Here is a 22,109-nt window from a genome sequence, read left to right on the forward strand (position 1 = left end):
AAAAAAAAAAAAAAAAAAGAAACAGTACCTACAATTTAGAGTTTTGAAGTCTGGAACTCATATTTTCCCTGTCCCTGGATCCTGCTGCCTTCTATGTTATGCTCAAGAGTAATCATTTCCCAGGTCAACAATTCTGATCCTCTGGTTGTTACATAATGAACCATCAGCTTCTGAATGTATTGGTCAGCATCTGTTCATTTGCTAATTATTTTAGAACATTAACTGGGTTCTTGGCTAAATGCTTATCCTGATAGACATTAGGCCAAATGTTGATTTTCACTCACCGGATCAACTCTGAGGATGCTTGTGAGTGCTGGAGGAACTATTTAAAATCACCCAGTCCAATGCCATCATTTTGTTGTATGTGATGCTTTCATCTCCTACCCAAACCTGAAATGTGAGTCCCAAGTTCCAGTTCAAAATGGCCACTGATGTATTTTGCAACTTTGGTCAAAGCAGTAGAAACAAAACACTTTTTTTTTTCGGGGGGGGGGGGGGGGGGGGGGGGGAATCCCCCCTTTTCTCCGGGGGGGGGGGCGGGGATGGAATCTCACTCTGTTGCTCAGGCTGGAGTGCAGTGGTGCAATCTCAGCTTACTGCAGCCTCCGCCTCCTGGGTTCAAGTGATTCTTCTGCCTCAGCCCCTGAGTAGCTGGGACTACAGATGATTGCCACCATGCCTGGCTAATTTTTGTATTTTTAGTAGAGACAGGGTTTTGTCATGTTGGCTAGGCTGGTCTTGACCTCAAGTGATCTGGCCGCCTCAGCCTCCCAAAGTGCTGGGATTACAGGTGTGAGCCACCATGTCTGGCCCAAAACACTTTTAAAATTTATTAAAATCTTGTTAATGAAAGAGGAAATGGATGCTCTAACAGTTATGAAGAGGTTACCAGTCAAAAATCTGAAAAAAGAGTAATAAGTTTATTTCTTTAAATTATTATTTTTTTTTGAGATAGATTCTCATTCTGTTGCCCAGGCTGGAGTGCAGTGGTGCAGTCTTTGCTCACTACAACCTCTGCCTCCCAGGTTCAAGTGATTCTCTTGCCTCTGCCTCCTGAATAACTACAGCCACCATGCCTGGCTAATTTTTGTATTTTTTGTAGAGACGGGGTTTCACCATGTTGGCCAGGCTGGTCTCAAACTCCTGACCTCAAGCTTCCTAAAGTGCTGGGATTACAAGTGTGAACCACTGTGCTCAGCTGAGTAATAAGTTTAGATGAGAGGAGGAGAGTGCAAAACACATTTTATTTGACAGTTTTTTTTTTTTTTTGGATGTAAAGTTTAAAATGTTAAAACAATTTGAATTTTATAAGAAGCCAAATATCTAACAATCTGAAGAATACTACATTTAACCAGTATAATGGACATCAGAGGGCTTTAAATATGTTTATGGCTGGGTGCGGTGACTCACGCCTATAATCCCAGCACTTTGGGAGGCTGAGGCAGAATGTCAGGAGTTCGAGACCAGCCTGGCCAACATGGTAAAACCCTATCTCTATTAAAATTACAAAAATTAGCCGGGCTTGGTGACTGGCGCCTGTAATCCCAGCTACTTAGGAGGCTGAGGCAGGTGAATCACTTGGACCTGGGAGGTGGAGGCTACAGTGAGCCAAGATCATGCTGTTGCACTCTAGCCTGGGCAACAGAACAAGACTCCATCTCAAAAGAGAAAAAAAAATATCTATTTTCCAAAGAGCGAAAGACCTGTGGCCTTTTGGAAGAAAATATCAGTTCCATGTTTAATTATTAATAACATCTCTAATTTTTTGCTTTCTCATAAAAAATATCAGTGGTATACAGTCAACTTCTTAAGACTGTGGTGAGAATTAAATGAGATAGTATGAAGGCACATAAAAAGAATTTACATTCCTTTTCCTTATAATCCCAATCTATCCTATTAAAAAAACTTACAGGTATTAATGTTCAAATGAGTCATTGGCATGTCATTATACTGAGGTAAAGACTAGTTGAATTTATCAGCAAAAAGCCACCAGAGAAACAATGATTATATGTTTTCTATTCTAATTTATGTAGATCTCTATTCCTTTTACAAACTACAGATTATATAGGTTACAAAATCTTTTACTGAAAATCTTCAGAATCATACATGAGATGAAAATATTTATTGCCTCTTTCTTGATGTTAACTAGAAGCAATGCTTTTTTTTTTTTTTTCTACCACCTCAGTGACCTGACACCGGTTATCTTATGTGAAAATTGATTTTTATTTCCCTTGCCAGGAGAGCTCACATGGTTTGGATTCTAACTTCAATTTGGTCAGTAATAAATTGCCCAAGCCACATGGGCCTCCCCTACTTTATGAGAATCTTTTCTCAACAGGGCTGTTCTGGGACTGTGGGCTTGGATTGGGATGTATTTTGGGGGTAGCGCTGAGGGAACTTGGTCAAAAGCTCATTTTGAATAAGCTCCATGCCACTGGATTCTGAAAAGCTCCATGTTTCATTGGGCCTTCAAGGAGATTTGTGTAGAGCAGGGTCTGGGGCCCAATTCCAAGCTTGCCAGGAAGGTAGACTAGAAATTACCAAGGATCTCCACCCCAACTCACTGACTTTTGATGTGTAAGAGCGCAAAAGCTCACCAGAGCCTCCCTCCCAGAGATGCTAGGATGTGGAGCAGCCTTTCCCCAGGTGTGAAGCCACAAAGTGGGAAGCATCTTTGACTTGGCTCCTGTCCCTCCATGCCCACATATCCTTGATCTTGCCAAGACCCATCCATTCAACTTCGTTATCCCAGGGATTATCCCGCTCTCTTCCTGGTGCCACTGTTCTGGTCAGATCTTCATCATTTCCCACCTGAAGTATTGCAACAGCCTCCTAACTGGTCCTCCTTCCTCAACTGCACCCAACACCCTCCTCCCCACCCCCACTATCCATTCTTTTTTTTTTTTTTTTTTTTTGAGATGGAGTCTTGCTCTGTTGCCCAGGCTGGAGTGCAGTGGTGTGATCTCGGCTCACTACAACCTCTGCCTCTCAGGTTCAAGCGATTCTTCTGCCTCAGCCTCCCGAGTAGCTGGGACTACAGGCGTGCACCAACACGCCTGGCTAATTTTTGTATTTTTAGTAGAGATGGGTTTTCACCATATTGGCCAGGCTGGTCTTGGAACTCCTGACCTTGTGATCCGCCTGCCTTGGCCTCCCAAAGCCACTATCCATTTTTTATACAAGTTTCCCAGAGTGCTATTTTTAAAAATAAAAATATGATCAAGTCTCTTATTTCTTAAATGTCTTCACTGGCTCCCTAATCATTTACAAGATAATATATATATAATGACTAAACTCCTTAGCATGTACATAGGTAGAATATATTCTCTAATATTCCTTAATTCTTCCTTTAGTTCCCTCTTTGGTCCTCTTTCCTTTCACTGCAGGATCTACATCTTACTATTTACTTATCTATTTCCACCATGGTAAACTTTTGAAGAGCAGAAAATTTTTTCAGATGACACTCCTATGGCTAGGATGTAGCATGGTGCTTGGCATCCAATAAACAGAAACGCAGAATAATGGTCATTAGCACTTAATTTTAATTAAAATCAACAGTTCAGGAGAAGATAAGGACCAGAATAGTGTTTAATATCAACTTCTGAGAAATCACATTTACAGAAAAGAAATAAAACAGGCCAGCAGAAGTCCAAAAAAGATGCAGCTTACATTATTGCACTTGGATGAAATATGCTATATTTAGAGTAGCATGATATTCAGGCCAGGCCAGGGGAGAAAGAGACAAATGGAGAGGACGAACCTCTAGGTAGTATTTATTCCGGATTCCAAACTCTCCTGCAGCCTAAACAATATTTAGTCTATTGGAAACATTCAGCAAGCTCTTTACAAAAATGACTGCAGTATCTTCAACACATTTGAGTTGCACTCATACTTTGTTCCAGTCACGTGCAAGTTTAACAGCTCTACCTCACAAAACGGGACATCTGTGACACCAGAACCTCCCTGTGCCCAAGGTCATGGACAGGAGGGGAAGGCAGTGAATTTCTACTTTATGCATATTTTAGGGAACAATACTGTTCTATCATTTACCCTTTTGAGCAATCTTGATTTTGGTCATTTATAATTAGAACATGAGAAAAAGTGACAGTGAATACAAATCAGTACTAACCAAAGTCCGAGGCTGGTACTAGAAAATAAAACAAAAATTTAAAAAGAAGTCCCTTGCCACATTCACAAAGGTGGCAATAACTGTATATATAAGAAAAAGGCTGTAAACTTATAGAAAAGATAAACTCTGACTTCTAAACAAATTACAAAATTGATTTTGCCTTTATCCTTGAGTGTAATACAGAAAAATGTAAACCTATAGACCTAGTTACCAAAAGATACTTATCCTCCTCAGCCCAGTTATGAACTTAAAGTTTGGCCTGAGCTAGTTTGATCTTCAAGTTTTCTCCAAGTTTGTCCATGAACTCAAATGTATTCAAGTAGTCAGAACGTTGCACACTAACAGGGAGGAAAAAAAAGAAAATTTAGTTTGTCTCTGATATGGTAGCAGGTAGCGGTAAAGTCCTAGAAATGCTACTTAAAATAGTATTCTCTTTGTTTCTGGAAGAAAACGCATTCATGTTAGTAAGCTACAAAATTTATAGACAATGACTATGTTCAAGGTTCCTGGGGCTGACCCAGGCTCAGTACTCAGGCTCTCTAGGCAACCTGCAGTAGAGACTCATCCACACATACTCAGTTAGGTTTCTTGCTATGCAGCTTTGGGGGTGAAATTATCACGGAGTTTCAGTTCAGACTAATGCTGCTGAGATCAAAATCATCCCACTTCTTCCTCATTCTTAAACATAACAAAACTTATTCAGGGCATAGCCAAACCTTTACCCACCTTCCCACAAACCGTTACATGTCCTTAAAAAAGGATATAATGTTATTATTTCTATCAGTGTCTTAAGGAAAACAAAAACGGGCCAGGCCTGGTGGCTCACACCTATAATCCCAGCACTTTGGGAGGCCAAGGCGGGCAGATCACAAGGTCAAGAGATGGAGACCATCCTGGCTAACAGTGAAACCCCGTCTCTACTAAAAATACAAAAAAAAAAAAAATAAAAAAATTAGCTGGGCATGGTGGCACGCACCTGAAGTCCCAGTTACTTGGGAGGCTGAGGCAGGAGAATCGCTTGAACCCGGGAGGCAGAGGTTGCAGTGAGCTGAGATCACGCCACTGCACTCCAGCCTGCGCGGAGCAAGACTGTGTCTCAATAGAGAGAGAAAAAAAGGAAAAACAGAAGACAATAGACTGGATAACATAATCCTGCTGACAAGTGCCTATTAAATAGGCTACAAAGGTATTCCACTGATAAGACCATTTCAAACACTGCAATCTTGCTGAAAATTTAAATTAAGAAATATGCAGTGATCAAGTATATCCCCGTTATGGGGTATACTGATCCTACCTGGGACCTCTGTGGATACACTGGTTGAGATATGGAGCCAATCCCTCCAGGATACTGGCTACCATGTTCTCAGAAAAAATGCTCAGTAAACATATGGGCTGTGAAATATTTGCCCAAATATTGGTTACAGATACTTAAGGGACTATGATCAATTGCACACCTTAAACTTGTGCTGCTCACTTTTCTCATCGGTAAGTTAAAGAAAATAAAGGTGTAGAATAAAATAGCCTCTGAAGTACCTTTGTTTCTATTTGTCTATAATCTGCTTCTTAAAATTAAATAGAACCTTTTCATTCAATGATTGTCAACTAGATAGGATGTCAGCAAATTACAGCCCAGCACATGAACCAAATCGAGCCTGGTTTCGAACATAAGAGTTTGATTGGGGTGTTGCCACACCATTTGATTCTGTATTGTCTATGACTGCTTTTCTGCTACAATGGCAGAGGCAAACTTGAGTAGTTGTATAGTTGCAAAAAGACTGTATGTCCTACAAAGCCTGAAACGTTCACTATCTGACAATTTACAGATAATGTCTGCTGACTCCCGAACTAGATGATGAATAACAATTTATATAATTCCAGAAAGCACTGATGCTCTGAGCCCAATGAGGATAAGTGTTAATTTGACCACAGACACTAGGGCATCTTATACTTACTTGGGTAAACCTTTAATGCAAGCGGCCAAGTCCTTGGTCATGAAGCCAGCCTCAATTGTCTCAATACAGACTTCTTCCAAAGCATTTGCAAAGAAGGCAAGTTCTTTATTGTTATCAAGCTTTGCTCTATGGGCTAACCCTCTGGTCCAGGCAAAAATGGATGCTAAAAGGGGGAAAAATACCCAACACTCCCATCATTCTAGTTACAGAGGTTTCCAAATGTCTCATAGTTCCCAAAAACAGAATAGTTTTTTGTTTAGGTGACAGACTTCTTTAGATACTAACAACATGGGCCAGAAGTTTTAGGAAAGTTAGAAATATTTTACCAAACAGAAACTTTAAGAAAACACATTTTCATGGCATGGTAGTAGTGCTTGAAACTTAAGGCATTTTCTAATTTGAAAAGGTCACATTCTTTTCTATCTCTTGTCTATATTGGTCTCCTTTTCCAGGTTGTAATCTCTTTTTAAAGTGCTATCTTTGAAACTGGTTGAAAGGATCTATCCATGTGACTTTTAGATTTGTAGCCTTATGTGACATTTCACTGCACCACGGGTAAAGGAAAATGCTTGTTGATAATTCTTCTCTGTAACCTATGTTCTCCCACAAAACAGAAAAGCATATATGGTATATTTTAAGAAGCATATTCAAATAGATCTTATTAGTAGAACAGATCAGCTACTTAGTGATGACTTTGCACACAAAACACTGAGCAGGCAAGGCAACACATCTGAGCTGCTTTGGAGATATCCTTTGGAGAGCACTCTCTGGTGAGAAATCAATGTAAACACCATCTTACCAATGGGATTGGTGGACGTCTCCTGTCCTTTCTGGTACATGCGGTAGTGACGGGTTACAGTCCCGTGGGCAGCCTCTGCTTCTACTGTCTTGCCATCTGGACAAACCAGCACACTGGTCATCATGCCGAGAGAGCCATACCCTGTAAGTAGCGGAGCATGAAGCATTGGGTCCAACTGCATGAAGAGCACTGAGTCTCTCAGAAATGAGAGCATGAATGACTCTATCTTGATAGGTCTTGGTAAGCAAAGTAAACATGAGCACATGGAATCACCAATAATTCTGCCTTTCAGAAGGCAGGATCCCTGCTCCAGATGTCAGAGCCAATGGATCTGGAAAGGCTGCATTTTCCCCTCACTTATCTCAGGGGTACCTACTCCTTGATGGAGGGCTCAGGGTCCAACTGCCTGCATTCCACTCTAGTTCTATGGCTTCATAGCTATTGCGGCTCAGTGTTCTTATCTGTAAAATGGGAGTAATAACAGCACCTACTTCACTAGGTTGCTGTGGGATTAGATAAATATACATATATTCATAAATATATATGAAAACAATATATATATATATATTCCTTAGAATAGTACTGGACACAGTGAGAGCTCAATCTATTACTGTTATTCTTATGTGCAATGCTCTGCTGTTCTGGGGAAATAAAGATGGATGAGAGCTGTCTCCTACCCTCAAGCTGCTCATACACTTGTTGGGACTGGGAAGAGAAGGCAGGTAAACACAGGATCGGTTTGATCCAAGAACATCCCAGTTGCCCTTTCTTGCTCTCTTTCATACCCTCAATACAACAATTCTCTTCTGTAATTTCTTATTGAAAGAACCACATTACAACTCTTATATCTATATAATTGATTTTCTTCTTTTCTCCATTTTTGCTACCTCCCAACATCAACTGTGAAGTTAATAATCAACCACGGAGTCATCACAAAGCAACAACACTCCTTCCCCTGTTGCATTCAGTACAAATGATTATGAGGATGTATAGAAACAGAAGCAGGGTAAGGAGAATTGTGTAACTCATTTATCTGACATAAAAGTTAACTTTAACCAGGTTGATCTACTGATTTTCAAACTGAGAGGAGATGCTTAACACTTATAAGAGAATGAAAAAGTAGTACTTCTTGGGAAAAACAAACATAATTAAAGTTAACAAACATTCATCTGGGGAGATTCAAGTTCACACAGCTACCATGGGCAAGTGAAACTGAAGGGCAACTTGGCGATGAGGAAACCAGGTGCTGTGTTTCTGTTGATTTGGCCCTTACCCCATGCAGGAAACTTCTCCTGGAATTTCTGTAAACAGTCCTAGGGTTCTTTGCTCAATTTATTTGTGTATAAGCTAAGTAGTCAACAAAAACCCTTGTATTTTGTGTTGTTGTTGAGACAAGAGTCCTGCTCTGTTGCCCAGACTGCATCTCAGCTCACTGCAACCTCTGCTTCCCAGGTTCAAGAAATTCTCACGCCTCTGCCACCTGAGTGGCTGGGACTATAGGCATGTGACTGCACCTGGCTAATTTTTTTTTTTTTTTTTTTTTTAAAGTAGAGATTGAATTTTGCTATGTTGGCCAGGCTGGTCTCGAACTCCTGGCCTCAAGTGATCCACTGCCTTGGCCTCTCAAAGTGTTGGGATTACAGGCATGAGCCACTGTGCCTGGCCAAACACATTTGTTTTATATTCTACTAGAACAGCAGCTGGCAGAGGGACATGAGTAGGTCCTGCTGCTAGATAAATGAGCTTTGCAGGCATCAAAGCTTGGTTATGACATGATCAGGCTCCTCACTTTATCCCTCCTTGCCTGAGTGCCCTGGTTTTTTACATTTTCACCAAAGGACAAGGAGGGCAGGGAAAGGGAGTGATTTTTCAGATCAGGTAGGCTTTAAAACTTCAGGTGGGGAAAAAGGTTACGAGAGAAACTGTGTTAACATCTAAGGCTGGAGCCAAGAGTGTCAATCCATGCATTTACTTCCCATGTGGTCTTGAGCAAATCACTTCTCTACTCTGAGCTTCATTTCCTTAGCTGTCAGATAAGACAGTGGACCTGGAGTTTTAACATTCCATGATTTTACAACAAAGGACTACAAAACTCCCCTCCCCAAATTAGTGAACTACCCTGGAATGACCCAGTTCTTACAGGCTAGGCTCCACCTCCGTACCTTGGGCCACAGAGTCCGACTGCACGTCACCATCATAGTTTTTACAGGCCCAGATGAAGCCTCCCTCTGATTTCATAGCTTGGGCCACCATGTCATCAATGAGCCTATGCTCATACCAGATCTTTTGGGCTTCAAATTGGGACTTGTACTGCCTAGGAAATAAGAGAGAAAAGAGAATAATAATAAAATTGATTTTGTTACGGATATCATCTGTTTGTCCCAAAGAGAAGATAGGACACACAAGAAGCAGCATATATTTTAGTAGAAGCAGCAGAAACTCAGGAATCTGACAGATATTGGCTCAAATCCCAGCCCAATCATTTTCTAGCTATAAAACTCAATTTGACCATCTGTAAGAACAATTTTACTCACCTTGCAGGGAAGCTGTGAGAATTAAGTGAGACAGTAGAGTATCCCAATGACTACTTCACTTTTCAGTTTTCATTATACTATAGATCAGATTGTTGAGATTCACCTTATTTTAAAAATGTGTTTTCGAAAAGGCTATTCTACTGCTTGGTGTCATTCAGGAAACTAAAACATATTCTGGACAGTTTCTGGGCTTGGTATAGATGGGCAGCAGGAGGAGGAATCAAAATGACTCAGGAACATTTTGGCCTGAACACTTGCACCTAAAGAGACTTACGCCAGTCTTAAATATTAACACATGCTCACCTCCTGTGCTGTGGAAGCCGGTGTTGTTATAAACTTAGACTTAAGCTCAAATGACTCCACTAAAACAGAGTTTTAAATTCTAACAATGGGCTTCAGAAAGAATGGAAATGGGTCTGACGTAGAAACTCCCACATGAAAAATTAGAACTTCCTATCACTAACAGCGTACTTTTATTTAAACATTAAAGAACCTGGCTCTGAAAAAAATTCATGTGGGGCCCTTATTTAAGAACATGTTTATCTTCTAAAAGCAACTCTGAGTGGTTTTGTTTCACTCCTGCTAAACCTCAGCTTTGCCCTTATCTTTAAGAGACAGTGATGATTTTCACTCAATTTCCCCAGAATCATAGGGGCAGGGAGATACATACTCTATATGACAAATGTCAGCTTACTTGAGAATAAGGAAAATGTTAAAAAAGAACTATAGTTACTTGTCATATATCTCCTGAAAGATGTCTTTAAAACGCCCATCATATTTCTTCAGAATAGTGTTTTTGGTGCTCAGATACAAAGGCCAACCCTTAGACAGAGCCATTTGGAAGGAACTGTGTGCAAAATCTTCAATTGACTTATCTTGATTATACATCCCCATGGCAACACCACCACCCTCTGTAGAGGAGAAACCAATGAGAGGAAAAAAAGGGAGAAGAATAAATGTAGTGTAGTTGTAATAAGGCTAAAGTTACCTATCGCAACCAAATGACCTACTTCTCAGCTCTCACATCTGAGACTAGACTTCAGAAGTCCCAGACAGGTTTCCAACCTGAATATTCTACAAATTTCTGAGGCATATAATGAGTTAAAAGCCAGTTCTAGATAAGGACATTCTAACGTGCTTTGGAAGTACAATAGAAATGAAAAAACATACAGTCTTTAAAATCCTGAAGATGCAGAAATACCAAAAACTGGTATGAAGCAGAAATACATGTAAGAAAAGGCAAATAATTTTGAAACTTCTTTTACATACTGATATGGTTTGGGTATTTGTCCCTTCCAAATCTCATGTTGAAATGTGATTCCCAATGTTGGAGGTGGGGCCCGGTGGGAGGTGATTGGAACATGGGGTTGGATCTCTTATGCATGGCTTAGCACCATCCCCTTTGGTGATTATGTGAGTTCTTGCTCAGTTAATTCACTTGAAATTTGGTTGTTTAAAAGAGTCTGGGACCTCCCCCTTCTCTTTCTCTTGCTATGTGATACACCTATTGTCTGTTCACCTTCTGCCAAGATTGGAAGCTTCCTGAGGCCCTCACCAGGAACAGGTGTGGAAGCCAGGCTTGCACAGCCTGCAGAACCATGAGCCAATTAAACCTCTTTTCTTTATAACTTATGCAGCCTCAGGTACTTCTTTATAGCAACGCAAGAATGGACAAACATACCTACCTTTACAATTCCCAACATCTATTTTAAACTTTAGGGGTACACTCAATCCTCAGTTATTGAGAAAAACTTGCATTTCAAATACTGAATGAAAATTCTTATAATCTCCTGGAGGATACGGAGCACTCCTACTGTAGTTGGTAGAAATAAGTAGAAATAATTATGCTACATGTAATCACCATGTTTTACAACTCTTATTGAATTCTGTTATTAAAGATAGAACTTGAATCCATGCCAACGCTCAGGGTTAACTTGGGTTCAGGGTGAAAGGTGCCGAAACCTGCAGAACCAGATTCCAATAAACGATATTATTTGGAAGAGGCAAGAAAAACAAAAGCTAGGTGAGCGTTGGGTTTTTTTTGTTTGTGTGAGTGCTTTCAACAACTTCAATAGTGAAGGAAAAGGGCCCACTAATTGTTTCAACAACTTTTGGGTGGGATTTGCCATCAAAGGGAGCAGGGTAGCTGGGAAAGAAAAGGCAAAAAGCAAATGTTCCACTTTCACAGGATAAATACCCAGAAGGTCAAGAAGAAAACTTCAGCAAATATATAATGCAACCTCTTCCAGATACAAACCCTATCACAGCAAAGGGCAGGATTATATGCCAGGTGATTTGAGAATATTAATATTTAATGTATATAATTCACACACAACAGACTTCTACCAATCTTCTCTCTGTGCTTTAAGATAAATGCATAATTATCTCCTTGTCTTTGCCTAAAGGCATTTCCAATTAAGTGGCTAACCCTTTTGTGCCTTTAATCATGCCACAGGAAGGCATGGAAGCAAATTACTTTTTTATGTCAGGTTTCGGGTTTTGCAAAACACTGTAGATTCAGATTGTATTTTAGGCAGCCACATAACTAACTTTAAAAAAGCAATAAAATGTTATCTACATCATTTGTTTAAAATAAAAAGATGAAGCTTATGCTACAGTCATACATACCTTCAAAGTTATGTACCAGGTATGTCACCTTTTGGGTTCCGTCACTTGGTGTGTAGGTTATCTCTACTTTTCCAGGGCCAGGAACAACAAAATCAGTTGCTCTGTACTATGTAGGGGGGAAAAAGGTATAAAGAAAAAAAAATACCCTAGCAGGAATTATAAGGAAAATATTCATACAATATAGACCTAGAAGACACCTAGACAAATAAGGCAGTATGTCAAACTACTTTTTTTTTTTTTTTTTTTTTTTTAGGAGATGTGGATGAAGAGGTCCAGAAGTTCCCCCAAATCAATAAATATTTATTAGGTGCCTACATGATGTACAGGAAAGTTTTCTGAGCACTGATCTGGAGAGGACAGAGAATAACATAAGCCACTTTCCTTTAGGAAGTTTACAACTCAATAAAGACATATACAAGTGAAAAGCAATATAAGAGCTTTCAAATGCTAAAAGAGGGTATAGACCTCCCCAAAAAAGACTATAGGATGACAGAAGAAAAGAGGTGACCATGGCATGGAAGCCAGGGAAGTCTGCCTAGAGGGTGATGATAACAATACTAGTTGTAATACTGAGGTAGTTAATGCTTTGTCCTTACTCTATGCCAGATGCTTTAAGTGCTTAACTTGCATCATCTCATTTGATTCTAACATCAGCCTTACAAGGAGGGAACTATGATATAGTACAAATACTGCATCCAGGGTCAAAGGACTTGAGGTCTGGTCCTTACTTAGGCCATCGGAGCTCGGTCTCTCATGGTATCATTGTTACTAGTGTTATAGGACTTGTTCATATGGAGCAATCAAATCATTCTGGGAGCAGCTACAATGGGATGATGATGATTTTTAGGAAAGGGCTGTTCAAGGACAGACACCTCCCTTACGGGCCTCAGCTACTGAGTGGAATAATATGCCTGGCATATACTAGACATCCAGAAGTCTTTGCTGCATTGTATCTTCTTCAATGACTTGAATCAGATACTTGCAGAGTTAGGTACCAGCAGGCGCTGGCCATATCTATATGTGTACAGAAATACTAATAACAGGCTGGGCGCAGTGGGTCACGCCTGTAATCCCAGCACTTTGGGAGGCCGAGGCGGGCGGATCACAAGCTCAGCAGATCGAGACCATCCTGGCTAACATGGTGAAACCCTGTCTCCACTAAAAATACAAAAAATTAGCTGGGTGTGGTGGCGGGCGCCTGTAGTCCCAGCTACTCAGGAGGCTGAGGCAGGAGAATGGCGTGAACCCGGGAGGCGGAGCTTGCAGTGAGCCCAGATCGTGCCACTGCACTCCTGCCTGGGCGACAGAGCAAGACTCTGTCTCGGGGGCGAGGGGGGCGGGGGCGGGAAAAGGAATACTAAATACAGTTGGTAGAAGAACAGCTAACAATGAAGATTAAATACCTACTTTACACAGAAAATTGTTGACATATAAAGTCTGTAAAGTAAATATGAGTGGTAATTTATTACTATTTCTGAAAAGGGAGAAACTGAGGCACCAAAGCACTATAAATGCATTGTATAGGTTTATGTATATTTAAACAGTCTGTGAATCAACCTGAGGTTTGAGATTCTCTTTCTGTACTTTAATAAATACAATGGCCATTTTTACAAATATTTTGATGCCAAAATAATTAAAAACAAAACAAAACAAAAACAAAGGAAGGCCGGGCGTGGTGGCTCACGCCTGTAATCCCAGCACTTTGGGAGGCAGAGTCAGGCAGATCACGAGGTCAGGAGTTTGAGACCAGCCTGACCAACATGGTGAAACCCCGTCCCTACTAAAAACACAAAAATTAGCCAGGTGTGGTGGCGGGTGCCTGTAATCCCCAGCTACTTATCAGGCTGAGGCAGGAGAATTGCTTAACCCAGGAGACGGAGCTTGTAGTGAGCCAAGATCACGCCACTGTCCTCCAGCCTGGGCGACAGAGCGAGACTGTTTCAAAAACAAAACACAAAAAGGATACACACACAAAAAAGGCACGACTGAGACTGAAAGAATCTAGGGTGACGTTTGCAAGATTAGCGAGTTTGCACCACTGCCATCTACCTTCCTTTGCCTGGGCCCCTGGGAGCTATTTCTGAAGGCTCTGGCCAGGATGAAAGGATAGTTTTAGCTACAGGGTGGAACAAAGTTAACTGATTCCTCAAGGACTAAACTGTTTACCCTCAACACACTGTTTTCAATGATGGCTACATTAAAACCTCTGGGTTTCAACATCAGAGGTTCCTGTTTTTAAGGTCCTTTTAAGACATAATCTACTTTCTGTGAAAGTCTGAAACCTCAGTTTCAACACTGAACTTTGATTTTGTTTACTTGGCAGTTTTTTGCTTAATTTGGCAACAAGCCTACTGGTACAGAAGTAAAGAAGCAATACTGTTTTTCCAGGCAGGAAGGAATGCTTTAGTAAGGCTGCTTTCAACTACTGAGTCAGTTTTTTTTTTTCTTTTCTTTTTTGAGACAGGGTCTTGCTCTGTTGTGTAGGCAGTGGTGTGATCATAGCTCATAGCTGTAACCTTGAACTCCTGGGCTTAAGGGATCCTCAGGCCTCAGCCTCCCAAATAGCTGGGACTATAGGCACATGCCACACACAGCTTTGCCTACTCACTTTAAATATGAATAAACAACAAAACTGGCTCTTCCATGAGCAATTGATGTAATTATTGAAATACTTTTCATTTTTGTAGAGACAGGGTTCTGCTTTATTGTCCAGGCTAGTCTCAAACTCCTGGCCTCAAGCAGTCCTTCCAACTTGGCCTCCAACGTGCTAGGATTACAGATGTGAACGATGGTACCCAGCCAGTTTTTTCTTTTATGCATGATGGGATCATGCAATCTTTGGTGGTTCTCAAGTTTGCATATTAGATTCACCTGGGGAGCTTTAAAATGACTAAACCCCATGGAATTCAGATTTCAATTTGTGTAGGGTGGTACTCAACATTGGAACTAAAACAAAGAAACAAATCAAGCAAAGCAAAACAAAACCACCAAAAAAACTTGTAGGGGGATCCTATTGGGCAGCCAGTGTTGAAAACCACAGATCTGGTTGAACCATATGAAATTACAAACATAAAAATGGCAATATCCTATGGTATAACTGAATAAAAGGATAAAGGAAAAAAAACAGTATGTTTGAAAAAATGTGTGTAAATATACAGTTATACATATATGCATTGATCAATTTTGTACCTTGCTTAATGGGTGTAGATACCAAAAGATAAGAATAAAACACATACAAGTTGGAAAGTCTGGGCCATGAAAAAAGAACATGGAAAATCAAATTATTGCCAACATGACTTACTTGATCCCCGTAAGCATGACGACCTATGATGATAGGTTTTACCCATCCACTCACAAGCCGGGGGATATTTTTGCAGATAATGGCTTCTCTGAAGACTGTGCCACCCAGAATATTTCGTATGGTGCCATTTGGTGATTTCCACATTTGTTTCAACTTGAACTCCTCAACCCTCTTCTCATCAGGAGTGATAGTGGCACACTTGACACCAACATTATACTTCTTTATAGCTTCTGCAGCATCCTTGGTGACCTGGTCGTTGGTGGCATCACGATTCTCTATGCCTAAATCATAGCTGGAAAGAGAAAAATTAGAAGCAAAATTTTTCAGACAAACGGATAGTTATAACCTATAACTGCAGTGATGGCATATAGAGCCCCCTATGCAGAAAGTGAAGGCTCCAAGTATACCAAAATCTGCCAAGTTTTAGCATTAGCATACCCTAAACACAGAACATGGTGCCAACTAAAAAGAGAACTAAGAGAGGCTAGACTGCTGGGGTGCCCTCCTCTTGTAATGGGAAGCTGTCTATCAGGAAACTGAATGGAAACCATCAAACTCTGCCCTCTGCCTCCTGTTTTTCAACAGATAGAGGAAATAACGGCCTGGTTTCTCTCTATATAATTTGTATAATTAAGTGTAAGCCTAAGAGCCACCTTTTTTCCCTTAGTAAATATTGTTCTTTAAAAATAAAAGGGGGTGGGAAGGCTTAAAGGATTTTTTGTATTTTGACATTAAAGTGGTAGGAGGTAAAGATGTGACAGTTGATGCCAAAAATGCTAATGGCTCCTTCATTAATGCCAGTCATAAAATTAGCCTTTCCCTAATTATTGTTATTATTATTTTTTGAAATGAGTTTTGTTTTGCTGCCTAGGCTGGAGTGCAGTGGCATGATCTCGGCTCACTCAACCTCTGCCTCCTGGGTTCAAGTGATTCTCCCACCTCAGCCTCCCAAGCCGCTGGGACTACAGGCATGCGCCACCACGCCCGGCTAATTATCTAATTCTTGAGCAAGTGCTTGTTCTGGAAACAAGCCTACAGTTTATTGGGTAAGTAACGGAATCATCATGGTTTTGTATATACCAGAGAGTTATAGCTTAATATACACCAACACTAAGACTGCAGGTCATTCAGAGCTGAAAGAATGTTGGTTGTCCAGGGAACATAGAAAATGACTGCAAAGCTTTATTTGAAGCATGTAACAATTTGTTAAAATGCAAGAAAACAAAATAATGTAACAATGTATTCTGTTCTCCAAGGATTTAAAGAAAAGTTTTTCAGCTCTTAAAACTTGCTGAACTATTATGCCTCTAGATTTCTTTTTGGTTCCCTTATCTTCCTTTCTTAGATCTCCTACCCAACTCATGATACAAACAAAGAGATAGTAATCTTGACTTATTTCCAGATAAAAATAATTCCCAGCTGCTTCGACTTTAGATAATTCATATAAATCTAGCAAAGTCATGTCCTTTGTTATCTTCTTACACAGGAAATGCTGATCCAATCCCAACTCCAACAGGAGGTATGATCAGTAATTTTCAAGTTCCTAGGAACCATTTCTCATGAGGAGAATCTACTACCAGCAAATTAGTAGATTTTTTGCTTGTCTTCTTAACATTTCTAACAAGATAAGAAAGGAAGGAACAAATTACCGGGACCACTGTCCAGCCTACATAGAACAAACTATCTGCTCCATTCTCCTCAAAAGAACCAGTGATAATCACAGCAATTTTGGAAAAATTTAAAACTTGTTTGAGCCTCCAAAAATTATCTAGTCTGCAGCCACCAACTGTTTTCCTCCTAGTCATAGTGACTCCCCTTTAAAACTCCTCATGATTCTACACTAAAGAGGCTCAAAGCATCTTTGCAGCCATTATAAGGACAAGAACCCTGCCAGTTCACCTACTGTCATGTAAAGTCCTGAAACAGGAGTTCCTAAAATGCTGTTATTTAACCTAGTTGGAAGATGTTTTTATGCCTAATTTCTTATATGTTTGGTTGACTTCTGCAAGCATTTATATCTCACCATGATTTCAATATAGACATCAGCAGCTTAGGTTTAGAATAATTAAAAAGTATGTTTAATGACATTATGTGAATTAAATGTCTCCACTCAATCAGGTCCTTAGGACAAATTTTGATGACTAATTCTGGGCTGAGGCAAACACACTTAGAGTTGCCAATAGTTTGGCTGAAATGTGTTGCTCAATATTTTACTATGCCAGTCTTCAGCCACTTTACTCTTTAAAAAATTCTATCTCTACCTAAAGATAGAAAGAATAGAAGCAAGTTTATAAAAAACACAGCGAAAAAAATGAGAGAATTACATAGACTTTTGCATCTGTCCCCAAGCACTTTACACGCAGGGCAAAGAGACACAGGATTTAAGGGAACTTTTGCTGGAAAGGAGGGGTTCAATTAAATAACTTCATGAATTCTTTCTGCACTACAATTATATGAAAAGGGCAAAAGGTGAGGAATGAAAAGGAAACAGGTCCATTGACTAAGCAGAGTGATAGAAAATTGAGTTTGAAATGACAAAACTGTGTTAACTGCACTTAGTTTACTGTTTCTTACATCCTCTCTTATTTCCCTTTTCTCAATACATTGTACTACTCTTTGCCACTGCTTTATTACAAATAAAACCTTCACAGGAAACAGAAGGTTAGAAGAATCTGAAAATCATTCTTTCCCTTATAATTCTTGACTTTTAGATGATAAATCAAGTTTTTCTAGCAGTATGTTAAAATTAAAATAGAAGATTCATCTGAATATATTTAGGCTTAAAACAAACTTTATTCACAAAACATAGCTATATCTATATAAAAAAAGCTAACTTCACCTCAAAATAATTCAGATTACATTCTTTTTTTTTTTTTCCTATTTCTCCTTCCCTTTTCTTTTTCTTTTTTTTAAAGTGATGGGGTCTCACTCTGTTGCCCAGGTTGGACTTGAATTCCTGGCCTTGAGGGATCCTCCTGCCTCTCCCTTCTAAGTAGCTGCGACTTCAGGTGTGTACCACCATGCCCAGCCAGATTATACTTTCTGAGTTTGCTACACGGAGGGGTAACTCATTTACCTATGTAGATCCAATTCCACATAGGGAAAAATGAGTTTCTCTTTAATCAATTCCCAAATGATTCGTGTCATTTCATCTCCTTGCAGCTCTACCACAGAACCGCCACTGATTTTTTTGGACATTTTGACTTCAATAAACCTAAAAAGAAAAAAAATACATGCCTTGTCATTTATTTCATTATAATTGGGAAACTAAATATATAAACAACGTGGTGACTACTAAAAGAACAATTCATGCAATTCAATTTATGTGCAGTTGAGGTAACAGCAATTCTATTTACCATTAGAATTGAGTATCTTCTCTGTACAAAGTATTGTATTATGTTTCACATGTGGTTTCTGAGCTAGCCCTCATAACAATCCTAAAAAACAGACATCATTTTCCCATTTTACTTTGTTAAAGGAAAAAGAGCTTTCCCAAGGCCACCTAGCTGGAGCGTGGGAGAGCCTGACTCTATAACATGCCCTTCATAATGCAATCATTATGCTCAACTGCTGGTTTGTCTTGTGAAATGAGATTATTTCCACAATCTCATGTTTATCAAACACTTCAGTCCAGCTCATCATTTTACTGGGCTCTCAAGATGAGCAGAGTGGTGAGTGCTAGTATTTCCCCTCTTTTAAGAGGCTGTTTTTGTTATTTAATAAAAATAACTAGCCATGAGGAGATTCAACTGGTTCTTGTGACCCATATTTAGGGAAACTTTAAGTGTAAAGGCGAGATGAAGAATTCCCGGTGGAACTGTTTTCCTAGAGATAACTCAGACATTCGAGATGTAGGGCTAAATAGAACAAAGTGATTTCTCAATTAGAAGAATCTCTATACAGTAGGGCCACTGCCCAGGACCAAAGCATGTCCCTGTCATCTTCTTCTGGCTGTTCACAGGCAAGGGTAAGCTGCTAGTGAGTGGGACAGGAAAATCTGTGCATTGTCCTAGGAAGACAGCACTTTAAGGATAGGGTGGTAGCATATACAAATCAATCTGATTCTCAGAAAGTGCAAGGGTGGACCCTTTGGAAGAAATGAAACGGTGAGGCTTCAATGAAGACCATGTCCCAACTTGTCCCTAGAGGCAAAAGAAGCCCTGAGCCTGCTAAAAGTTATCTATTCCTTCTAATGATGCTCTAATCGAAACTCTTTTTTAATCCAACAACACAGCTACAAATTGCTTTTATTCTCTTAAGGACTAAAAAAGTCAAGAGAATTGACTTAAAAAATTTATTAGATAAGAGGCCTAAAATAATCTTTCTTTAAAAATTGAGCTAAAGTAATTTGGTCTTTAAATAAAAATATAATGATTAGTAGACAGTAAGCCTGTTTCTTGACAAGCCTGGATGTATTTCCAATCCCCAGGCCCATTTTCACTCTCCAAATTTGCAATTCTAGAATTTTCTTACTAGTGTTTAGGAGACTCCTTTGGGGAACCTTCTGGAACTGAACTAGACTAAAAGAAATGAACAGAATGGTGTGGATGAGCCAATTACTTCCCATCTGTAATGTCAAGTATAATTTGTAGTACAGCTGAAAGCATATGATTCAGTTCATGTTTGATTCCACTGTCACACTGATCCTTATTTTAAAACAAAGCAAAAAAGGAGGCAGTGAACTTATCTGGTTCCTGATACTACACTTCCATGGCCATGCTCCTATATAGTATGATGCAACAGTCATGACATGGCAATTTATCATTGATGGCAAATACAGTTAATAGAGGTCAAATATTGTACCTAAAATGAAAAGACTGATATCTTTTTAGTTCACTACTTCCTTCTCAGTTAAAGCAACTGTATTCTCTGCAGTAATCTTTATCTCATAATACATACTTCAAACGCTTCAGGTTTTCCTCACATTACTTAGCCATGAAATTTTTACCATCTTTTAACTAAAACAGTGAAGCTTTTTTGTTACTACCACGTGGAACATAATTGTATTTCTTCTGGATCTGATTTCTGTGGGATGGGCTCGAGGCCCCCCTGGACTGACTTCTCCACCTTTGTTGCCCCTCAAGATTTTGTCTCCACCCCAACCCCAACCCCAACTTCAGAAGGAAGGGCTGTTCCAAGACCAACAGGCACCAGCTCATTTACTCTTAAAGTAGCTGAATCCTATCTCCTAACATACTTGTGCAATTCCAGAAAATAAACCTGAAATAACAATACAGAATAGTTTAATGAAAAAAAGAGCCATTTAATATTATTTTCATCAACCTCAAATTTTTGGCCAGATTGTTTTTTGCCGAGTTCATGAACTACAATAATTTCTGGGCGAAAATGTTCTCTTGCAGAGAAGGCACTGGATTAAAAGAAACAAGGAAGCTGTTGGAATTCGTTGTTGGAAATATTCCTTACTCACTCCCTTGCAGTGCCTCGGCCTGCCCCCAAGACCAGTTACACACTGTACTGCCACATCAAAGAAAGTACAGAAGGGAGGAAATTGCTAATTCTCACCTTGACAGTGAATGAATTTATCACCCCAATTCCTCCCAGTCTTGCAGACTCAACTGAATGTAGTTTATCTCCTAAAACAAAACAAGGAATAGAAAGTGTTAACATACAGAACACTCACAGGAGAATTTGGCTGTTTTTAATACCTGCCAGACAGCCCAGTTTATCTGGTTTCAAGTACAGTGCTGAGTGTATTCGGAGGCACAAAGGCCAGTTTTAGGCCCCGCAGGCACTTCCCAAATAAAGGTCACGGGAGCACAATTATCTCTGAGTGTCCCCGCTTCGCTGTCCGTTAGCAGGTCTTGGGGGTTTGCACGTCCTTGCTCTTGGCCTGCACCCGTCCTTATGGCCGTTGTGCAAGAGGGCTGTAACCACGGCTGGATCGGTACCTCCTTCCAGGTCTCCACGCCCGCCCGTCCCCTCCCCTCCCCTCGCTGGTGCTGGGACCTTTTAAACTCCACGCACCCGGAACTGGCGGGGTGTTTCCCCAGCCCCTCTGGCCCCGTGTGGCCTAGCGACCCCTCGGAAGGCCGCTGGAGCTCCGCCCCCTCCACGCCCCCTGGCGGGCGCGAGGGATCGGCCTCAGGGCTATTCCCCGCCGCCTGAGTTCCCTGCAGACGCCCGTCTTCGGCTTAACAGCCTTCTTTGCATCCAGCCCGCAGCTGCTGCACGTTTTCTTCCTCCTACACTCCAGGCTTAGTCTTCTACATGAATTCTTGCAATCTCCACCCCTCCATTGTCCAACTTAAGTGCAGACATGATTTTCCCCTTGACATTGCATCCAACTTCCCCACCGCCCAATTTCTTCCTCCCATGCCCAAAAGCAGGCCTTCTGCATATCCAAGCATCCAGCATCCCCTCCTACCCCTTTTTCTTTTCCCATTCTCAATACCTGGATTTGTTCCCTTCTTTGCCCGCAGGCCTCGACTCCCTCCACACCCAAGATCTGCGCTTTTTCCTTTACCCCATTCCTGCCTTCTTGGGAATTAGAACCACCCCACCACAGCCAGGGACCCGGGCCGCCCCTCGGAGCCAGAGGTTACCTGCCGGGATGATATGCTGGCGAGGAGTCGGGGCGCCACAGCCGCTCACAAGCTCAGACTCACAAACACAGCCTGGCAATTCCAAACCGGACTCCCAGTGCCTCGGCTTCTGAAGTAGACTGCAGAAACCCGGGACCATAGGGCGGGTCCGATCTTTTCCTCTTCCCGGCTTTGTCCCCTCCCAGGCCCCGCCTCCTCAGCCC

The 22,109-nt window shown here is 40.7% G+C and overlaps 1 protein-coding gene across 2 annotated transcripts; it reads right to left on the reverse strand.

The window, feature by feature from the left end:
* Nucleotides 1-3,519: 3,519 nt before the first annotated feature.
* On the reverse strand, nucleotides 3,520-22,109 carry IDH1 (isocitrate dehydrogenase (NADP(+)) 1). 2 transcript variants are annotated; one of them, XM_017889380.1, is made up of 10 exons: nucleotides 21,907-22,109; nucleotides 20,867-20,937; nucleotides 18,420-18,557; nucleotides 15,344-15,635; nucleotides 12,043-12,148; nucleotides 10,148-10,325; nucleotides 9,043-9,194; nucleotides 6,881-7,021; nucleotides 6,082-6,244; nucleotides 3,520-4,467 (listed from the first exon to the last, which is right to left on the reverse strand). In XM_017889380.1, exons 3-10 carry the CDS (start codon nucleotides 18,539-18,541, stop codon nucleotides 4,377-4,379), a joined length of 1,245 nt encoding a protein of 414 aa, XP_017744869.1. In that variant the 5' UTR covers nucleotides 18,542-18,557; nucleotides 20,867-20,937; nucleotides 21,907-22,109; the 3' UTR covers nucleotides 3,520-4,376. The 2 variants fall into 2 exon arrangements, with proteins under 2 accessions (XP_017744869.1, XP_017744870.1); XM_017889381.1 differs by lacking the exon at nucleotides 21,907-22,109 and adding an exon at nucleotides 21,329-21,348 and having other exon boundaries at nucleotides 3,528-4,467.

This window comes from Rhinopithecus bieti, unplaced genomic scaffold (assembly GCF_001698545.2).
Source record: "Rhinopithecus bieti isolate Rb0 unplaced genomic scaffold, ASM169854v2 scaffold_17939, whole genome shotgun sequence".
Lineage (NCBI taxonomy): Eukaryota > Metazoa > Chordata > Mammalia > Primates > Cercopithecidae > Rhinopithecus > Rhinopithecus bieti.